General features: G+C 30.5%; 1 protein-coding gene across 1 annotated transcript; it reads left to right on the top strand.

Moving 5' to 3' along the window:
• The first annotated feature begins 1,759 nt into the window (after positions 1-1,759).
• On the top strand, positions 1,760-22,547 carry LOC123010757 (A disintegrin and metalloproteinase with thrombospondin motifs adt-1-like). The gene is made up of 16 exons (XM_044407855.1): positions 1,760-2,046; positions 7,346-7,418; positions 12,940-13,190; positions 13,494-13,847; positions 13,896-14,157; positions 14,211-14,316; positions 14,372-14,506; positions 14,557-14,663; positions 19,153-19,295; positions 19,356-19,576; positions 19,630-19,805; positions 21,158-21,549; positions 21,602-21,713; positions 21,857-22,014; positions 22,075-22,237; positions 22,288-22,547. The coding sequence occupies exons 1-16, from the start codon at positions 1,978-1,980 to the stop codon at positions 22,416-22,418; spliced, it is 2,853 nt and encodes a 950-aa protein (XP_044263790.1). The 5' UTR covers positions 1,760-1,977; the 3' UTR covers positions 22,419-22,547.
• The last annotated feature ends 101 nt before the right edge of the window (positions 22,548-22,648 follow it).

The raw sequence follows: 22,648 nt of genomic DNA, 5'->3' as shown, positions 1-22,648 counted from the left end.
TTAATTAAAACTAATGTATTCAAGAATTTTTTGTTTCCATTTTGTAATTACATTCAATATATGTAACAAAGGTTAGTGTTATATAAATGGATGGCCTGTTAAACTATTTCAATAAATTAAAACCATAAATGTGTTGTATGTTTATTTCTTATCGTATATTGTCAGATGATATCAAAGAAATAGATACATGTTAACGTTAGAAAATACCTCAAGATTTCTTTACGTAGATACCCTACATTTTTATGAGTCTGTTGATTGCAATAAATTGTTGTTAAATGTCCTTTATAATGACTACAAGAACTAAAGTAAAATTATTCGCCGCTGTTTAAAAATACAAACCATATCATATAAAATAAACACAATAATTTTCCAATTCTGGTAAGGGGTTGATATTTTATCAGAATATGGGCTTAAATTTTTCTGCCGAAAATTTCAATTTCTTCACATTTTTATGGCTAACATATTTCTAATTATATACTTAAACTTGTTTTTCATTTTTATAAATGCATAATGCAGAATTTTGAATAAATTGACAATTGACAGTAAATTATAAATTTATAGAATCTGGAATGATTTCTGTTTAAGCAATATGTTTATTCTTTTAAATTTCATAATGCCCATTTCCACCACAGTTTTTTTTTAACTATTACATGGTAGATGAGCTAGAATTTCTAAAAAAATCCTTACAACAAGGTCTTTCTAAAAATTGAGATTGTACAATTTTAAATGAAATAATGAAAATCCATAACGTTTAGTTTAAAAAATGTGTTATACTCTATTTTTTTGTACCAAATAAATAACTGAATACTAACTTCAGAATTTTTTTTCAGTAGATCTTTTTGACTTTTCTTTCAGCTTTTTTTAAACATCTGTTGATGATTAAGATTTGTTTCTTTCTTTTTACTACTTGCGATTTCTGTTTTAACAACCTTTCTTTCTGTTTTCTTACTCAAAATTTATCTATTTCTTTATTTTTTCAACTTTCCCCATTATTGTTTTTTTAAGCAATTCCTTAGCTTTTACCTTCTTCTCATATTGCCCTTATTTCTCAAGCTGAATCCAGTCATCAGCAGTAAGTATAGTAGTCTTTTTTTGCATTTCTTCTTTTCTGTTTGTCTAAATAACCATCTAATGTCGATGCCAGTGGAGCAGTTTTTCTAGGAATTTTTGTGAATTGGATGACCAATATGTTTTCAGATCATAAGTATCGTTATCCACCAATGTTTCTTAAAAAAATGCATACTAAATAAGCTATAAGATTTTAAATGAAATCCTACTAACAAGGTCTTCTTAAAAATTGAAATTGAGCAAAAAATTAACTTTTTAATTATTTTCACTTCTCAATTATATAATTTTTTCAATCTGTGCGGCCAATTTAATTTATAATATAAAAACCTTATCTCTGCCAAAATCTCAATTCGAAGCGAAATAGTGTTGTGTAAGTTCCCTCAAATTTAAAACCCTGTCATTGTTTATATCCAAAGGAATTAGCAAAAGACAAAGCAAATTAAAACGTGTTGTGTCACTTGTGCTTTCAAGATTGCATTACAAACCCACCACAAGGATCAGACTCATTATCATTATTACAAAACCTTATACCTATCATAATTACACGATGTCGAGGATGGTAATAATTATGAAAAAAAATTGTACCAGTATCCAAGTTCGCAACTAGACAAAGTGCATGGTTCGTTGCCCGTGAAGTGGAAATGGTAATATCTCCTATCAAAGCCTTCTCTCTGCATTTTGCAGACTAGTTCAGTGCTTGCGAACAGCTGATGAGTACCGCGCCGAAGAAGTCCATCCAGAGCGCGTAAATCGCGACGTTTGAAAATTTTTTCCCAGGACAGACATTTCCAGTGAAAATGTGCAATGAAATAAGGGAAATGTGTTGTAAATGTAAAGACGCGATTGACTGTGGAGGTGTTGATATGTCCTGTGGTATATAAATGGGTCTTAAAGAAACGTCAATTGGTCATGCGGGGCATGTTTTCGCGGTTTTTTATAACCGCGTGGATACTATTCGGAACTGTGCTCAATCTTCAGGTTTGTGAGTTTTTTTTAATTAAAGACAAGAAGCTGTGGTTGTACAAGATTTTGTGGTCGCTTTTTTATTGAAAATGGGAATTCCTGTTGCAAATGATGTATAATTAATTGTTCAACTAATTGTTAGATATATTACGAAAAAGTAAGAATAAGAATAAAAATGAACGTATGACATAAGTGTTTAATTTTTTATTTATTTCTTCACATCTGTATTCAAATTTCTTTTTTTTAATTTTGTTAACTTAAATATTTGAAGACATACTAATGTATTTATTTAATGTTTTATTTATTTTCATTTAGTACTAAAACTATTGTGCAACTAAACAAGTTTTTTTTTCTTTTATGTATATCGAAAACATCGAAAAAAAATTACTATAAACTCTTCTAGCAATCGACACCGTATGTTATAAAAACTTTTTTAAATTGTTTAAATACAACTTAAATGTTGTAGATGCATTCTCTAATGAGTTTTAATTCATAAAATGAGCAGGAAAGATGTTGTAATTACAAATTTTAATTATAAGGTTAACACAATTAATTAATTATTAAAATTATATTAAAATTAATAAATTAAAAATAATATCATCAATTAAATTTTGCAAGTCGTTGCTAGAATGCGGAACTAAAATAATATATTTTAACAATTCCGATTAAATTTCCATTTTAAAAATTACTCTTGAATTGATTATTTGTCTACAAAAAAAATAGATGATGCCATCTTAATACCTTCTAATATATAGGTAACCTGTTTCTACTCAAAGCCTAAAATACTATTTTTTACGCTTCTTTGATGATGAGTAAAAGATCTCAATTTGTAAGGCATTGAAATATTGATTTTTCATTTTTTAAATTGCACAAGTACCTAAATCGATGAAACTTTTTGTCTGTATTCTTTTCATAAATCTACATTTGTTCCACAACAGACAAACTTGTCCAACCGTATCAAGTCTGTAAATTTGCATTTATTTTTAATTATGTCGGTATTCAATTTGTTTATAAATAAAACACAAAAAACCCAGTAGTTTTTAATACACTTTTACCCAGAAATATTACTTCATGATATTATTTACTCAAGAATGTGCAAATAATAGAGACGAAATAGAAATTTTAGTTTCAAGTTCTTTTTGTAATTTCAGAATATTTAACCTTTCACTAGTTTCAGTTCCTTACGGATATTACATTTCCACGACAATATAAAAAAATGTAAATTAGAAAAAAGCAAATGTTGCAAAGAAATTCACTATTTCTAAAGGACATCTGCACCAAGCCTAAATTTAGAGGTGGATATTGACACAGAACCCAATAAAGGATGAAAAATATTTTAGTGTTAATTTGGTCATTTAGATTTCCTGTACTAAGTAAAGGAAAATAGTGTTTACACAAATTACTACACTAGAAACAATTCACACTAGGTAGAAATTTGTTCTTGTATGTACAATTTCCTTGCAATTAAAGTTTTAATTTTTCTACAGTGTTAAAAATAGCTTCATATACCAGTATTCCAATTTTTTCCATGTTTCATGGTTAATGTTCGCGACTTTTATCGCTCTGTACACTCTTTAAGTGTCTATAACCCTATTAATTTTTTCTTAAAGCGTTTGACCTTTTTATTTAGTTCTTCTCTAGCTGTAGTCACATCTTTACAAAAAATTAAAATTGTGTTCTTTTTTAAAAAGTAATACAAAACAGTTTTTGCAATGTTACATTTATCCCCATATACAGTGTCGTGTCTCATAACAATGGAAGCGCCTATATTTTGTTCGGAAGATTTCTTCCTTAAGCGCTAATTCAGTTATTCAACACTCCAATGTAGATAGGAGGAAAAATTAATATAATATCCTGTTTAAACTATGAACCAAAATGATTGCTTGAGAAGTTTTAGATGAGACACTCTGTATGGAGTTTGTTTGTAGTGTTTTACGGAAAAGAAGAAGTTTAAAAAAAATTGAACGTATTTTAAAGTCGTATTAAAATTAAAAAGTAGATTTTTCATAATTATCTTGACGTCAAGTTTTCAAATATTTCTTGTCCATAAGAAAATTGACTTTAACTTTTTAATAAAGAAGTGTATTAAAAATTCAAAAATTTTCACTGCTGTAAATGTGTAGATTTAAACATTTAAAGTAATTTGTATAACTAAAGAACTTTGTTCTTTGATTTTTATGAACTTATTTCTTCATTGGTAAATTAACAATATTTTTACTAACTAACTGAAACAGTTGTAGCATTTTTCTTTTATTGTGTGTTTAAGCACCAAGTATCGACATTCTTTAAATTTTCTCGTTGAAACTTTTACCCACGGCAGAATAGTCGGACAAGGTCAGAAACCTGAACTGATTTTTTGATAAGTGTAAATAGAAAGCCATATGTAAGAAAAATTATCATTCAACTAGATTAGGAGAAGGCAAATGTATGACAATCCAAGGTTGATTCACATTCACCCAAATAATATCTCAATTGCCGATCCCTTACCAAATACACCTTTCCTATTATTTCTTTCAATAACTTTGCTATAAGGAAGTGTAAATTTCAGATGATGAGAAAATAATTGTAACGATGCTTACTGTAATATAATAATGCAATTTCCAACAAACGTCTCTACACTAGATTATTAAATGTTCATGTCTGTACCATTAACGAGTTAGAAGAATTTTTTCCAGAACTAAACAGAGCAGTTCTCATGTGACGAATAACGGTAATAGTGCAACGGTTCAAGTGACAAAAGCGTTTATTCTTCTGACTTGAGAGACATCCTGTTTTGTCCTTAAAAGGAAAGGAAAAAGAAGTGCCAATTCTGTATGGTTTATGTCGCTTCTCTGGTTCAGTAGGTTAACTGCAACTAGATCATAAGTTGTCTCCCAAACCCGTTTTTGTTTACATATATCGAATGACCATCAGTGGCTAGTTTATCGACAGAAAGTGGGTGAAATCATCCTTAAAATCAATTTTAACACACAAATTAATAAAAATTTGTGAGAAATGTGAGTAAAAGTTTTCGTTTGTGTTTAGAAGCTTACTTAATGCAAGAACATACACCACTAGTTAGTTATTCGACTTTCCTCTACACGCATTGTAAAGACGATTAATTAAAGTACAGTTGTAGAAAGTAATAACAGATATTAGGAGTTAATGAGTGTTATTAGACAAAACGTGCGATATAGCAGATCCATCATCATGTTTGCACAGTTGGTAGCGTCCGCGAGAAGAGGCGGATATGTTGTGTGTTTGACCCGTCCTCTGGCACGCTTGCTGACCATACATAATACCATCGAGAGGGGAAACTTGTGCCAAAATCGCTAATTACCAAGGTCGGCATCTATTGTCATCGACACCTCGGTATAACTATGCGCAAAGTCACAGAACCTATACAATCGACTAAAGGTTATTGATCAAATTATGATGAAAGCTTTTGGTTATATAATACTGGAATTGTTGACACATTTTCCCACATTTTTTATTGGAGGATTGATGGTGTTGGTTGGGAGCTCTAAAAGGCTTTTTCGATATATTCTTTGAATTATTATCATCTGTAGATTCGATAAATTTTAAATTTTTAAGTTAAGAAAATGTGTAAGTTTAGATTTTTAGTTCAATTGTCAATTGTTTTATAGGCAGTTTACTCTTATTCCATTAAAAAATCATTCATTTTAATGAATTTCTGGATTCATAGTGTTCAGAAATAATTGAGTGAATAAAAGTCTTAGTTTCTATGCCGTCAACAGAAACTCAAAGTGTTGAAAACTAATTTTTAGTGTGTAATCATTTTTCGATAAAATCTTTCACTATTTTTTATTAAAACATTATTAAATAAAAAAAATATTCATTATTGTTCCATCTTGACTTGGATAACATTGTAGTTTTTCAATTATTTTTAGGACATTTTATCTAGGTAAATACACAATCAACTCCAGTCTTAAGATAATAATAATTTCTCAAATCATAAAATTTTTCACTTTTTGTTGGTATACAGATCAGTTTTTTTTTAATTTGTTGCAATAATAATGCAATTTTATTTTAACAGAGAAATAATTCCAGTAATCTTCAAACCTTGTACCAATATTCTCTGAGTTAAAAATTACACTTTTCTATTACCAGATCAGTTTTCAACTCTAAAACCTTAAACACCTTGTATGTTTTAGTCTGATTTTGCAGTTTTGCAGAAAAAATATTAAGTAAAAGTATTTTGTTTTTAAAATCAATTATTTTAAATGTCTTTTCCAATCAAAATTAGTTTTTTTTACTGGAAATATTTTTAAAAATCGAATTTTTAAGAAAAATCTTCAAACCAGGACTAAACATGAATTTCAGTATGTTGAAAAAAATTCCTCTTTGATCGTTATATTTTTAGTTCAATACAACACACAAACGGAAAATCCTTATTATTTTACTTTGAGCTGTTAAAAATACAGTTATTCTCTTGAAATTTTTTAAAAATGTGCATATTACACATCTTAAATAGATTTCACTTTATTTGGAACGGATTTCTCGATCATTATAAGCCATTAATAATTGTAATATTTCTCAAATATAACCTTGTTTATACACTATATTTAAAATGGAAACGTGAGATTCTTACACAGATAATGATTTTGCTTTTAGACACGATTCTCTTAACCCAATTGAAGGAAGTGCAGTAATAGACCACAACCATGTGTAACTATTTCGTGAAATTATTTTTAACCTCGGAAAAAATTATTTGAAGAAAATTCATTTTCTCAAAGTATCTCTCGTGCGACAATCAGCTGACGTAAATTCCAGTTGATTGTTATTTTAATAAAATCGATATAGGAAAGACGTCCTTCGTCTTTAATATTTCATGTGTTGCTGTCACGTGCAGATAGAAATGAGGTTTTCTAAGGTATTTTTTCAATTTTTCTAAGAGAATCTTAAATTTTTATCGCTGCGGAAAAGTTGAGTAATTTAAGTCGTTATAAGACTCAACAATGCATTTGACGGCGTAATTTCGGTATAATACCGTGAAGGTTGATTGTTGTTATCAACAATTTCTCGTAAAACTTTGCGATTGTAAACCTTGACAATACATTCTTTAAATGAGAAACATTTTGTTAATCGATTACAAGCGTTTTTGGGGAGTTTCTTGTAGTGGTACCAATTTTTCTGAATGGGGTTACATGAGACTGCCACTTATTGTATCATTTTATTGATTATCATTTGTAGGTTATTAGATCAAATGTTAAAGGGGGTTGCCACATGGTTTTTCCCACAGAACGTCAATCTTCACTTTTTCAATATCAAGAAGACTAAAAAATTTATACTTATATCAATTTATTTGTTTCAGATAACGGAAAAAAATTTAAGGGGTTTATTAACTGATCTCGAGTGGCTATCACTAACAGGAAATTCAAAGTCAGGTGAGTTGCAAATATTGATTTTCATTTATTCGTGTAATGGGAAATTTATAACGGGAACAATTAAAAATGAATAATGAGAAGAGAAATAAAGAGAATAAACAGGAAAGTTTAACTCATAATTCCACAGATTGTCTTGCTCCAGTGAAGTAACTCTCTCCACTTCATTAATATTTAAAATAGAAATTTAATTTACTTAATTGGTCTGTGTCTCGTAAGTTTATAAATACGAGTTGATCGATTCCAGTTTTTTCCGGGAGTTTGGACAAAAATACGAAATTGTTGTTTTGTCTTGAAAGTTTCGTTTCGGTCACGAAAATAATCAAACTTTCACTGAGTTTACATAAATAAATGAAATACATAGTCGGTATTATCACGTCCTTGCTTGAGGATTTCGAATAAGTTTCGGATGTTTAAAAATTAGCAACACCTCGAAATTCACTTTTCGAATTAACACGATTTCATGCAAATAGTTTCTGTTGTGTAAGATTATTGTTGCGAATGGCATTGGGATTAACCCGGGGAAATTTAGATACATTTTTCTTTAGATATGAGTGTTTTTAACGTGTGTATTGGAGAATTTTCAGCTTTGCACAATGTGACCTCGGCTATTATGAATTTTATATTGTTACGTGTGTGGAGTTTATTTACTCCTACACTATTGTGCACATATTGGGTCAATGGCAACCGGTCAAGATCTGTTTGCTGATTTTTTAGGAACTAAATGAATGTGGGCATTATATTAATTAGGCACAAACTTGTTATTAACAAATTATTTCCCATTTCTTTTGAATTAATATGTGTTATCTCTGAGTATCTCTGAAAATATACAGGTGCGCCAGAACTCGCGCCCCAGAGAAAAATTTCAAGTACGATAAGATACCAGGAACATGGAAAAAATGTTTAAAAAATTCTATCTGTCAAAAAAATTTGACTTTTATTTTTTGACATTTGACATTTTTTTTATGTCTAATGATACTGATGATCTTGAATATGTTTTTTTATAATTATTTAATAAAGGTACAAAAATTTTGCCAATAAAAGCCACAAATAATATTAAACAGAGTTGCAATTTAGGATAAAGCTTCCTTGTTTCCTCTTCTAATAGCCTGTAGCAAAAAAACCTGGAAAATTATTTTTCCAACAGAAATAAATAGAGTCAAACTGCAAAATTTAAACTCTCATAACTCCTATATTTTTATAGATAGAATTTTTTCACATTTTTTCCATGTTTCTGGTATCTTACCTTACATGGCATTTTTCTCTGGGGCGCGAGTTTTGGCGCACCCTGTATTAAAGGTAAATTTTAATATGTACGAGTACTTACTACAGACTATACTCGAAATACAAGAATTTATTATTATTAGATATGTATATGTGAGTCCATATAGTAAGTTGGATCAATACAAATGTAAGAAATAGTACATTACAAGCGAGATGGTAAATATGGCATTGCCTCGAGTGCACAAGGGGTAATGTCATCACCACCGAGGTTTGTATGCACAATCACATTATTTTCAGTAAAAAATTTGAGTAAAATAAAATTCTAACAAAGTTGAGGTTCAAAGGCGGTAGGCCATCCAAATGGCGTTTGATTTTTGATATTTCAGAAATGTCAAAGAAAATATTGAAATAATATGAATGTGATCTGATTTAAAATCGTCGAAATGGAGCAGTGTACTCCCCCAGAAGTAAGAGAAACTGCTACAAAAGCAATTGAATACTAATTTAGCAAAATATTATGCGTAACTTGGCAATTTGAAAGAAAAAAATTGAAAGAAAAAATTAAGGTTGGCTATCCTGTATATTACCGCCCAAGAGAAGTAATATTATTACTCCTCATGAGATGATGTGTTTCCCAACCTTTAAAAGGTTAGTAATCGGCATGTTACATTAGTGATTGTGAATAAAATAAATCCCAAATTTAAAACTGTTTAATCAAAATATTTTTTAATGGAAATGACAAAATAATATGCTTAGTTTCAAATTGCAATAACAGTATAAAAATTTGGGAGTTTTCGTTTAATATGTCGATCACTTAGTTTGTATTTTTGAACAATTGAAAACAATTTGAAAACTACTCATTTTTTTGAAGGGAATGTGAAAAATTGGAATATATTTTTCCAGGAGCTTCCAAATTTTGACAAATAAATAAAAACTGGAAACCTTGATATTAGTAATTTAAACAGGTTGTTTCAAAACAAATTGAATTAAATATGAAGCAATTAAGTTTTATATACATATTTTACGATTTAACAAAATTGTGTAGTAAACAGAAAGTTTCTAAAGTTTATAATTGCATGGATTTAAAAAAATGATTTTTCATCAATTTGCTTACTAGGAAAGGCAAGAATAGAAAAAAAAACTGATTTTAATTCTTCGTCTAAATTGTCACCAATTTTTATCATAACTTACATATAAATTTCAAGTTACAATAATTGAACTTGTTACTCTTGTATCATCTTAAAAATAAGGAACTTTGAGCGAAGTTCTTTGAAAAGCCTCACTCATGAAAAGCGATATTCTAAAAAAATGTTTCTACCACTAATTACAAAGTAACTTTCATAATCTGCGGAAGCACTAATAAAAAGCTTACTTTTTGTTCGCTTGAATGAAATGCGTCCGTCCTTCGAGTTCCAGTAAAACAAACAAAAAAGTAGCACTTCGGAACGATTTTATTTACTTAAAGTGCAGTTTCCGACACATGACATGGTTTTTATGATGTTTCTAACACAATAGGTATGCCAAAAGTTGAATAAAATGAAATTAAAACACACTGTATAGATTATCGCATATGATATTTATGGTCTATTTTTTTAGAATTCTAAGCAGAAATAAAGATACCACTAAAGATTGGTTGTATATATGTTAAATAAGTAATAAAAAACTTTCTATTTGTGTAGATTTGAAACATCAAGATTGGAAGAAAAGAGACATAAATGAATGATAAGAAGACAATGTCTTTGTTTAATTACTCAAATTTGTTTCCTGGGCCAAAACATTGATTAATTAACCATTGTGTTTATGTAAAGTGTTGTGCAATTTATTTAAAAAAATATGATTTTTTTCACGTTCTGACTCTTTACACTTTCTTATTTAGTGTTCGTGAATTTTTAATTAATTTTAATTATCTAGAATTCTAGAACACAATGCAAAGTTTGCATAATAGTCCTAAAACTTTTATATGTATAGAGCCAATTTCTGTGCGGTGTAAATAAAATAATATCATGAACACCTAATTACAGATTATTGTCAGATTCACTAGACTAGAAAAGTTCCCAAATATTTCGAGCAATGTAGTTTAAAGGTTTGATAAATAAACGATGAAATAAAAAATAGTTTTGCAGGATATATCAACTGTGACAATTGCAGGAGTGAAAACTTAAAACGGTTATTTAATATCGACTTTTCTTTCAGTATTTTTAATTTTAGTTTTTGATAAATCAATTGTCAATGCCATTTGATTAAAACACCTGTCTTTAAAAGTGACTGCACACAAATTACCGCTAAATCGGAAACGTATTGTCTGTAATCACTAAAAAATTGCAAATTAACTATTTAGAGAATTCGTTAACCTTCAACGCGAGGGTTTACAAAACTGTAAATTGAATTTTCTTTTGATTTTCCACTATAAGCTGTACATTCTTACATACATCAAAGCACAATTTGATAAGGAAAAAATCCGTTACGATGCTTGAACACTTGAACAGTCAAGTTCTAAAGTTCATGGAATCGTTTTAGCGTAAACTACTTACAATTTCATTGTCCGTATTTCCGAGTTGTGAGGTCATGTTAGTATGCACATAGCATGGAAATATTTAAAATAAGTAAATGAAAATTTAAACATTTGAAAATATCGGAATTACTTTGTTTTTATTTTAATATATTGTTAATGTGCATAGATGAATGCATTCAACATTCTTTTTGAAAGTAGCTTGCGGTTGTATTGACTTTGAAAGTTTTCTTACAATATTTGAATATGTCACGACTTTTGCTTTTTGTTTTAAAACAGTACTAGGAGCGCGCGCTAGAACATTTCTCACTACACAAAGTGACCCATCTACAGCTCCTCCGCTTAATATTTTTATAATTAAAAACTAAAAAAAACAAATATTTTGAGTTTCTATTACTGACATTGCAACTATTTTTTTTCTTTAGTTTTATTAAATAAATATCACGTTTAAATTAAATTAAAATATTTTTATACAAGAATTACCGATCTTTAGAGCTATCAACAACAACTTTGATACTCGTATACCTTATTAATAGGGTAATACCTACTACAGCCTTTAAAACCTCATTTAAATTTTTTATTAATTTTAATAAATCATATTTATGTGCTCATAAGACTGAAGTAAAATAAATACATTTCTCGGAACGCGTTTATGGCGAATTTATTTTAGTGAATTGTTTAGAGTATTATCATAAAAATGCTTACAAGTTGTAGATATGTTGCCCAGAAATGCCAAAACTCACACTTTGACGAACAAGAAACATGTTTAACATTCTTAAAAAAATATAATTGCAATAAGCTGCAAGTGTTGCTACCTTGAAATTAAACGTAAACTCAGTATTAATCAAATTTGTTTCAACCATTATCATATTGCTGTTTCATTACTTCATTATTATTTAAATTGATTATTAATTACAATACGGTATTTGAAGAGGCCAAAGCCTGTTACTTTTCATTGATAATAACTCACAATAACTTGACCTATATTTCGCTGAAAAGTTGTGACAAATACTGCAATGATATTAAGGAGTAACAAAAATGTTAACAGCGGCATGAGTTTGTTTAATCAATAAAATTTATTGCAACGTTAACAGACATTTATAATTTATTATAGATCCTCGTAAAAATGCAACATCTGTTGAAAAGGTGTAAGAAATGAGTAAGACCAAGAAATCATGTCGGTTTGCTTCAATAAAGACAACTATTTAACGTTTAATACCATGTGAATAATTAAACCGACATGTGATTTAAATTGTTAACCTGTTTACGCGCCCAAGAAAAAACACGATTAAAAATAGCCAAGAAAAATGACTTTTTGTTTGAAGGAAAAATAATAATCGTAAAATTTCGTGTAAACTTGAATTGATAATGAATTACTTCTTATTTAAACGTCTATATGTGGCTAAAATTTCTGTAATTATTGTAAGTTATGAAACACACTCGGTAGATAAAATAAATATTAAATTTACAAGTGTAGCCCATGCAATTTTGTTTATTATTACATCAAGTGAGTTTTTTTTTAATACTTAACATGCATTATTACCAGCAACCCATTATACATGAATTGTATGAAATAAACACTGCGATTTTTAATTCTTTATCTTTTGATTTTTGGTTGTTGCACCAGCCTATTGGGCAAACAATTGTTACCCGCCGACAATTTGTTCGACCACTATTTCTAAAATTGTAGGAAGTAATTAGAAAATTGCACGAACTCGTCTTTAACATTTCCATTGTTTATTTTTTCCGCATTACCTAATAATTACCTAGTATTGTTTTTTTATTTTTCAGGATCGAAATTGTCGATAGCCTACCCACGTTTAACAGCCAGCGATCAAAATGCCTTAGTCAAAAAGCTTCACGTTAAAACACCCGAAAATGAATTTAATATAGAACTAGTCCCAAACCCAGATCTCTTATCAAAAAATTTTCTCGTTTTTGAAACGTTTGCGAATGGGTCGTATCCCATGCACTTTGTCGAAGATGATGCTAAATGTCACTATATGGGAGAAAAAGCGGCACTTAGTTTATGCAATGGAATTGTAAGTAAATTCACGATGCAGGTTTTGCTTTCTTCTCCTAGCATTGTATTCAAAGTAGAGGGTGTTTCACTTAATGATAGTGACAGAAATTCTTCTTCAATGTTAAAATAATGTATAATTTATCCTGCTTACGAAGTTTCTTTGCTACTTATGTTTATTATGTTATAAAAACAAATAATTCGAGTTAATTAATTCTCCGCACGTTTTTCTTCTAATTTTTCTTTTGTTTTTCTCTTATTTTTGGTAATTCTAAAACCGTAATGACTATTCATTTTTTACCATTGTTTTGTGTTACCATTTTAGAAAGGCATTTTACATTTCGACAAAGATTCATTCTACGTCATCCACCCATTACCGAAGAGGTTTCACAACAACACATTAATCCACCCCCATGTCATCGTTCGCAAACAGCACAACAAAGCCTGTCTTCACCACAACACGACACTGCCTGAAGATACTCCAAAAGCAACCAAAGATATAAAGGCCAAAGTAAAAAGTCTGAGCCGTTCAAAAAGGGAGGCTCTCCCTTTCGGCACTCCTGTTTTCGTAGAAACTGCCGTTTTTGTAGATAGAGACTTATTCGAACACATGAAAACTAATTTTCCTGTAGAAACTGAAAGAGAATTGATTCGGTTTGTTCTCGCCATGATAAATGCCGTAAGTGTTTCAAAAATACTCCTTCTGTAGTTGATTCAAGGATTTAAGGTGCAATTACTTTATCACGACCCCAGTCTTGGAAGACCGGTCAATTTTGTGTTAAAAAGACTTGAAATTTTAAAAGAGGAAGCCGCAGGTTTGGTTAGACCGCCTGACATTGACAGATTTTTGTCGAATTTTTGCAATTGGCAAAGAACTAAAAATCCAGTGGGGGATCGGGAGCCTCAGCATTGGGACCATGCTCTGATTTTGACAGGGTTGGACTTGTACGTAAGGGGCAAACATGGTAAAATATCGAACCAAGTTGTGGGTTAGTTTTTATCCCATCAAAATGTTTGCATTTTTTTTATAAAAACATTTTAGGTCTAGCACCGGTTGCTGGAATGTGTACTACGACTAGTAGTTGCACTGTTAACGAAGGAAGGCATTTCGAAAGTGTCTATGTTGTTGCACACGAAATTGGGCATAAGTATGTTGACCTTGTTTAAATTTAAGACATTAGTCTTATTTTTTTTTCTGTTTAGTTTAGGAATGAGGCACGACGGGCCTCTGGCTGATAACGACTGTGATCCCGCTAGTTATATCATGTCACCAACTTTAGGAAGTGGCAAAATAACATGGTCTGCTTGTAGTAGAAGATATTTACAGAAATTTTTAGAGTGGGTAATTTCGAGTTTTTGAGGATGAGATTATTGAATTTTGTTTCTAGAACGTCACAATCACGGTGTTTGCTAGATCATGGGAGTTCAGCAGGACAGCTTGATCATAGTGCTGAAGGAGCATTGCCTGGTGAACGATTCGATGCTGACCAGCAATGTAAGTTGATTTTTTGTTGGTAAAAATAACAAACACTTAAGGCTATTCTAAAATTACTTGTTATCAAATTCAAATACGTGGGGCTTTGGGGGAAATGAGTTGTTTTCCTCATTTTCTGTTTTCTTTTAATAAAATTAAAGGGACATAGAACAAAATTGTCCATTGTCCTGTGAAAGATATTTCGCTACTTTTGTAATCGTAGCACTGAAAGAGAAAGGGGGAAAATATTTAAGTGAGACTTGATTACTTTAATAAAAAAATATTAAAATTGGGAATGTAATTTCATATAGTACATATGGAGGTAATAAAATTAAATGTAATCAATTTTCCGTAATGTATTTATTTAATGGAAGAAGATGTTTATAAACTTTCACTTGAATAAAATGTCAATTCGCTGCACTTATGCAATTTGATATATGTTCGCTAACCTTTATGCAATTTTAATAATTTATTTTATTTATGAGTGTGTTGACATTATATTCTTTAATGAAACATCATCCAGAGTAGAGAAAGAATTCTTAAAAATCATTCTGATTGAGTAAATTTTGCCAGTTATTAAATTTTAGGTAGGTACTTATATTTAACATTCTGCATCTAATTGCCTATTTTTTATTGGAAATATTAATAAACAAAAATTCCACTTGCTTAATTTAAGTGAAAATTGGTTTGTTTCTGATAAGTTGGTACTAAATAAGAAAAAAACGGCATCAATATTGTTTCTTCTACCCCAGACCGAAAATGAAATAAATAATCATCAGTATCTGTAAAATACTAAATTTTTAGGAGTGTACAGGGTGCTGCATTTTGGATGTCCGAATAGAGAATCGCCGAAACTAAGAGGTTTAGCCAAAAACCAGTAATACATTCTGGGGCTCATTTTTTAAGAAAATAATATTGTTTAAAACCGCAACCCGCTATCGTCTTTTGTTTTCGACTAATAGACAAAAATTGCCATTTTAGCGAAATCTAAAAAAATTCATATCTTCGTTATTATAGAAGACACAGATTTGAAATAAAGACATTATATAGGCACTTTTTTACGTAGAATTAAATAATGTAGTTAACAATTTTTTTCAGTTGTTTGTTTAGTCGTAATAAAATAAACTTTAATTTTTTTTAAATGGGAATCATAGATGGCTATGTCCTTTTTAAAAAGCTTGTTTATTTCTATTCTAAAAAATATATACATATTTGTAACAAATTATGATAATACATTTTTAGCAAAAGTTATCTTTGATTTTTGTTCGCAGTTGGCCATGAAAAAATGTTGCATCTTCAACTAAAAGGATTTAAACTATATTACTCAACCAGTGTCAGTAATAAAAGAATTTGCTAAGTACAAAGTAATGAAAAAAATGCAAAATAAATCGTAAATCAACTTATTGGCGACTAATAACATTTCTTTGTTTTTAAACAAGCTAACATTACCAGTGATACATAGAGTGTTGTAAAAAAAAGCCGCTTTAATTCTTCAATAAAATATATTTTATATGACACAAAAATGACAATATGGCTATTCAAATACCCAAATTCCGTCCATGTGGAACGTTATCCTACCTCCGTTAGATCACCAAAAAAATGTTTTTTCTAATTGTGTTGACTGTTGACACATTTGTTTTTCCTATTTTTGGATTTTTTAAAAATGTGTAATAATTTTGTTTTGTTCAATATTCAATAAAGTATCGTATTTTTTAAATTTTTTTAATTTTATCTATTTTTTCATCTATTTTACAGTTCACAAAAGTCAAATTGATTATTATTTACACATTTGGAGTGAAATAGTTTTTCCATGGCCAACTATTATCAAACAAAATATGTATTTCATTTTTTAAGTATAATTATAAAAAAATATTCTGTTACAAATATATATTTTTAGATCAGAAAAAAATAAGCTTTTCAAAATTGCCATAGCCGCCTATAATTTCCATTTAAAACAATACAAGTTTATCTTATTACGGCTAAACCAATAACTGAAAAAAATTGTTAACTACATTATTAAATTCTACGTAAAAATAATGTCTTTATTTCATATCCGTATCTTCTAAAATAACGAAGATATGATTTTTTTTAGATTTCGACAAAATGTCAACTTTTGTCTGTAAGTCAAAAACAAAAGACGATAGCGAAATGCGGTTTTAACCAATATTATTTTCTTAAAAAATGAGCCCCAGAATGTATCACTCGTTTTTGGTTAAACATCTTAGTTTCGGAGATTCCCTATTCGGACATCCAAAATGCAGCACCCTGTACATTGACTGTGTGTTAATGTGGGGCAAACATGGCAAATACATTGCTAATAAAACTTCTAAGAATTCTATTACCGAATTTGTTAACAATTTTTCTAATAGTCAACTTAGAGTAGCTTATTTCTCTAATAGGTATACACTGCCATCTAAAGTACGGAATATTAGTTTGGGGTCATTTATCAGTTCTCCAAAGACTTTTTTGACTGCAGAGTAGTGCAGAAGCGGATTAATTAGAATTTTTGCAAATATTCCATACCAGGCTGATTGTAGAAGTTATTTTTCAAAATTAAAAATTCTGACTTTTTCCAGTACCTATATCCTCAAGTATGTGGAACATATCTTAAAAATAAAGCACTTTACCCAAAATTGACATCATTACATAAAATACAAGAACTGAAGTCACAGTAGAGTATTAAGATTAAATAAATCTCGCGACGGTGCAAGTTACAGTGATGGACAGTGAATTTCGTCCACCCAATTTCTGTGAATTCACAAAAATTCACTGTAGTTTGTGCTTTATTGTCAGGTTGACTGACATTCAAATACGTATTGTCAAATTTAATCAAATTCGAACATGCCAGCAGTAAGTGCGTTTAATAAAATAAAAATTATCTCTCTGGTATAAGAAGGTATGTCTCAAAGACGTGTCTTCATACTTTTGGGCATACCAAGGACTACCATTTCAAAGGACAAAGGTAAAAAGTAGCAAGAATTATCGAGCCTTCTCTCAACATGACAAACGTTAATCAAAATTCTGAAACAAGGTTAGTAAAACCTAAAGACTAATTTACACTTTTAATCTTTCAAGGAAATTGGGTGGACGAAATTCACTGTCCATCACTGTACTATTACATAAAATTTTATAATGTTATTTTAAATATGATTTAACAAAAAAAAGAATAAAAACGCTATTAATTGAGAAAGAAATTGAGAATCGAGAAATTTTTAAATAGTAATTTTAAGTGGCATCTTAACTTCTACATTTGCACATATAGTATCTACCTACAGCAAACTAAACAATTGTAAATACCTAAGTATACATAGTGATTCAAAAAACAAATTTCATTTACCCCTTTGATCCAATTTAAATTAGGATTTTTGCAAGTTGAATCCAAGTTATCTTATGTCACTCTGACATCAACGCAGAGAACGATCATTAGTGCCATTCAGTTCTGGCGGAATGATAGAGAAATTAGAGAAGTCTTTTCGGTGTAAACCCAATACAAAATGAATATGAGAATGAAACATTAAAGGTAGGCAAACAGTTTTTTTTATAAATCATAAATTGCACTGTCAGAGCAACATAAAATAACTTGGATTGCAAATGCAAATCGTAATTAAAATTAGATCAAGACGTCAATGAAATTGTTTTTTGGGTTGCATCGCCAGAACGTCGAGCTCATTATCTTATCATCCTGTATTAACAAACAAATAAATATTATTATTATTTTTAAACAGTAAGTAATATTAAAGTCAACTCCACAAATCGATAAATTTTATTTAGTCAAGTTGGGACATGTTTCGGCACCCTTGCGCCATCATCAGCCTTATATTAACAAAACAAAAAGACGCCATTGAAAATTGTTACACTTTAAAATAAAAAATAAAAAATTTACAAGATTAAAAATTTTAATGTTCACTGTTATGTTAAAAATTTTTCCTGATTATCACAAATGGAAAAATATACAGAAGGAATAGGATTTAAACATTATTCCTCTGTAAAAAAGTAAAAGGACGAGCTCAGTGAAGCTGAAGCCTTGCCCGTGAAAATTTTTGAAGAACGATAATAACAAAATGAATATTATTATTATTTAAAATCTTTATAGTGGAACTGCAAAAAGCAGGAAATTTTTAATTATCCATATATCTTATTAAAATCATAACAAACTTTCAAGCAACTTCAATTTTTAAATGTGTTTTTTTGTATATACAAACTTAGAAGATTTTTGAAGGATTAAGTAAACATATGTTTTAAGCAAAAGATAAGATCGGAATTGAAAAGACAACTCAGTTGTTTCCCAAAGAAAAGGAAATGAGAGCAAGGAAATGTTCAATTACTTAAATTGTTATTTTGCTTCTATTGGCTTTATAGAGTGTTTTGAGAAGTTCCTGAAACTATAGCTATTCAATATTATGTGATATTAGAAAAATTGAAAGCTGTTTAAAAGAAATTAAATTTGTTTTGTTGTTTCGAAAGAAAACGATTTATTCCACAAAGTGTTTACGTATTATTTGCATAATAGGCATGTTAAAATACGGGCGCGGCAGCCGCCACTCCTCCCAACAACCCCTCGACGACGTCTGTCGCGATCTGCACTGCGAACGTGAACGTTACACTTGGACATCCCATCCCGCTTTGGAAGGCACCATGTGTGGACACAATATGGTAAACCACCTCTAACCAAACCTAAAACTCATTTCTCATTCCACCACTTAAATTCCCCAGTGGTGCAAAGGCGGCAGATGCATTTCTCGCGGCTATCCCGTGAGTGCCGCCTACAGCACGGCCTCTCATACTCCATCACGTGTGGAAAAGACTTCCGGAACTTGGAGTAAGTGGAAACCGTACAGTGACTGCGCCTCCGGGTGTCTCTTCGGCGAAGAAGGACGATTACGGTCTGGGAGTACCGGAATTATGGTTTCCAGTAGAATTTGCAACAACCCTCGGTGTGTTGACATCAAGAGACAATTAACTGTTTTAACTGATATGGGGGTTTCAGCGGAAGTGGTAATTACTGTGAAGGGATAAGTAAGAGGTACCAGGCTTGTAATGCCCAACAGTGTCTCAACGTTCCTCGACTGACTATAAGAGAGTTTGCTGAACAAATATGTACGAGGGCTAAGGACGTGGATAAAGAGTTGACCGGTTCAGGAATGCAGAAACTCAGCTCGGATCGTAAGAACCTTTTTTTAATTTCTATTTTATTTGTTATTTTCGTTATTCAGAGGCCATTAATATACGATTTTATATTAATATTTGATTTCACAACCAAAATTAAAAGATGAAGTCTTATCATTGAACAAATAAATACATATAGAGGGTGATTCAAAAGTGTCGGACCAACTCTCGAATGATCATAGAAGACTTTCAGCTAAGCATAAAAATGAATTCAGATTTTTTAAGTCTTTTTTGGGGGCTGTTAATTTCTTATTATTCCTTTGTTTCCGATATTGTTGGATTTAATTTATTCTTGAATTTGCTAGTTTGTTAAATGTTTTGTACACCATAAGACACAAATCGTAATTTTTTTCAACAGGTATATCTGTTCAATGTTACAAGATCTGCTGAAGAGCTATACTTCGTGAAAAAAGGCTTTAAGAATTTTTTATTATTGGAATAACTTTTAACTCAGATGGTCCGACACCTGTATAATATGAGTAATATGAGTATAATAATAAAATATAATGAAAAGTGGCGACGTGTTTGAATTTAAAAAAGGTACCTAAGTAACTGAATAGATTAAGAACCTCTTTTATCGCTCTTTTCTTGATTTGTTTTCATCTGCGGACCAAAAAAATAAATGCTATAATGGAAATATAAGTACCAAAATTTATCCTGATCGTGACCAAACTTGGTATGGTGGTAGACCTTGATCTTTTTATTAAGCACTTTAAATATTAGATGGTACAGACTCTTGGATTCGGAGTAAATCAAGAGAAGGGCGATCTTTTCTCCGTTAGGAGACTTAACTGGTATAAATTTTTATTCGGATTGTTTAAATAGAAGAAAGTATTATTTTTTTCCACGAGAATGCACTCAATAGAAGAAAAAAACTCTTTTCTTAACTTTCTATAATTTTTAACACTAAAGACAACTTCCATCAGAGAGAATATGTTTTTGAGGGAAGAAAATATTTATTTCCTTGAGAATCCCTTACAAACTTATGTCTTCTAGGTATCTCATAATTTAAGGTAACAAAAGATTTTGGTAGATTTGGTGTCAGAAACTTCATCTTAAGCATTTAATACCAGTTGGTTTACCATTTTTCACGCATTTCTTTAAAAGTGCCCTTAAATAGCTTCTAATTGATTTCTAAAAAAAGTAGACAGTTTAACTGTGAACAAACTATTTATTTAAGTGAAATTTCATAAGTCTCTTTTAGAAAACATTATATAATAAATGAAATAGTAAGATAAACACAATCAGTTTGAAACACGCCAAGTAATTATGTCAGTCTTTTTCACGACTTTGGAAATTGTTATTTTTGTCATGGTAGATTTTTTCTAAAATTGGCAACAATTTTCCAGCCGAAGAGGCTTGTGTTGTGTGGTGTCAAAAGCGCAACGGCGGAACGAAAAGCCGCGGTTGGACTTTCCCCGATGGTACAGTTTGCCAAACTCGGCGCTCTCTTTACGGAAAATCGAGTTTTTGTATCAACGGACGGTGCGAAGAGTTCGTCTGTGATTCCTACGAAGAAGTTGCTTTCGCACAAATGCCTGAATTATGTCCTGTCGATCGCACCGATAATGAACTCCTCTGGAGGACCGGTCTTAGAGGAAGATCCAATGCAATTGTCAAATGGAAAAGTGCGAGTGGTTGTCACTTTAACTGCATTTCTCCTGGCACTGGTGTGAGATTGGTAATGAGTAAGGGCAAACATGCTAAATCTAGTATTCAGTTGTGCCAACCGGATCAATATGTGAGTAGATGGTTTTTACCAAATTTTTTAAATTATGACTGATTGGATTTAGGGTTGTGGACGGATTAAGTCCCCTTTTCAACATGCCTCGATGATTTGCAGCAAATACAAAGAGAGGGTTGGGAGGCTGTCAGGGATTGGCATGCAAATACCGCCGGCACTTGGTAACTATTTTGCAGTTATAATTTATAATACACATATAATTCGAATAAATATGACGCATTCTGTATTATGTTTTTGTTTATTATTACATTGCATTGGTATATAATACACAGAAAATTAATGTAAATGGTAAATTATTCATCAGAGGATCCGGACAGACCTTGCCGAGTGGCTTGCCAAGATGAGAACATTTCCCACCGATATTATTTAGTTAATGGAGAAGAAGGCTGGTTTCCTTTCGGTACCGATTGTTCCAGGAGTAGTGCAGAAAAGAAAGCTTACTGTATTAGCGGAAAGTGTTTGGTACGAATGGCAACCATGTCGATACTTACACATACTTCTGAAATAATTATTGTTCCTTAGGAATTTGGCCCTGATGATACTCCAATGTCTGAGAGCGAATTTACTCTTCCATTACTGTCAAGAAATCGCAGATCTCTGGAGTTGAATAGCACAAGAGTTATGGCAAAATTAAATCAACATCAACTGGAGCAAATTATTAGTGAATTGAATAGAACCTTGACAGGTAATAATTAGTTTGCACTCTAGACGTTAGTTTATAGTTGTTCTTTGCAGGAAAGGTAACGAATGAGCATCGGTTTGATATCGATTTAAATAATCCGATTCATGTTAATATGGACATGGAAACTGTGCAATATCCTATTTATACTAAAAAGCAATCCAATGACTTATTAAATTATACTTAAAATTGTAGAAACTGTGAATCTTAGGTAGAAAAATTGTGATTATATGATGTTCCATTTTGATTATTTCTTGTTAAAAATGTCCCATGTGAAAGAAATATTATTTTACATGAAAATAAAATACATAGACATTTATTATTATTTAAATGAGGAATTCTGCCTACAATAATTGTCAACATCAACTTCAAACATGAAGGTAGGTACATTTTACTATGAAATAGGTATTTATCAAT

This window comes from Tribolium madens, unplaced genomic scaffold (genome assembly GCF_015345945.1).
Source record: "Tribolium madens isolate multiple individuals breed KSU strain unplaced genomic scaffold, Tmad_KSU_1.1 Scaffold_91;HRSCAF=231;Tcas5.2_LG7, whole genome shotgun sequence".
Lineage (NCBI taxonomy): Eukaryota > Metazoa > Arthropoda > Insecta > Coleoptera > Tenebrionidae > Tribolium > Tribolium madens.
This window is presented reverse-complemented; position numbering and strand designations above follow the sequence as displayed.

Bases quoted from the DNA above. Each gene is read 5' to 3' on its own strand.
- LOC123010757 (XM_044407855.1), top strand. From the start codon at position 1,978: ATGCGGGGCATGTTTTCGCGGTTTTTTATAACCGCGTGGATACTATTC. The intron at 14,507-14,556 runs GTGGGTAATTTC...TTTTGTTTCTAG, and splicing joins TATTTACAGAAATTTTTAGA to AACGTCACAATCACGGTGTT. The intron at 22,015-22,074 runs GTACGAATGGCA...ATTGTTCCTTAG, and splicing joins GTATTAGCGGAAAGTGTTTG to GAATTTGGCCCTGATGATAC.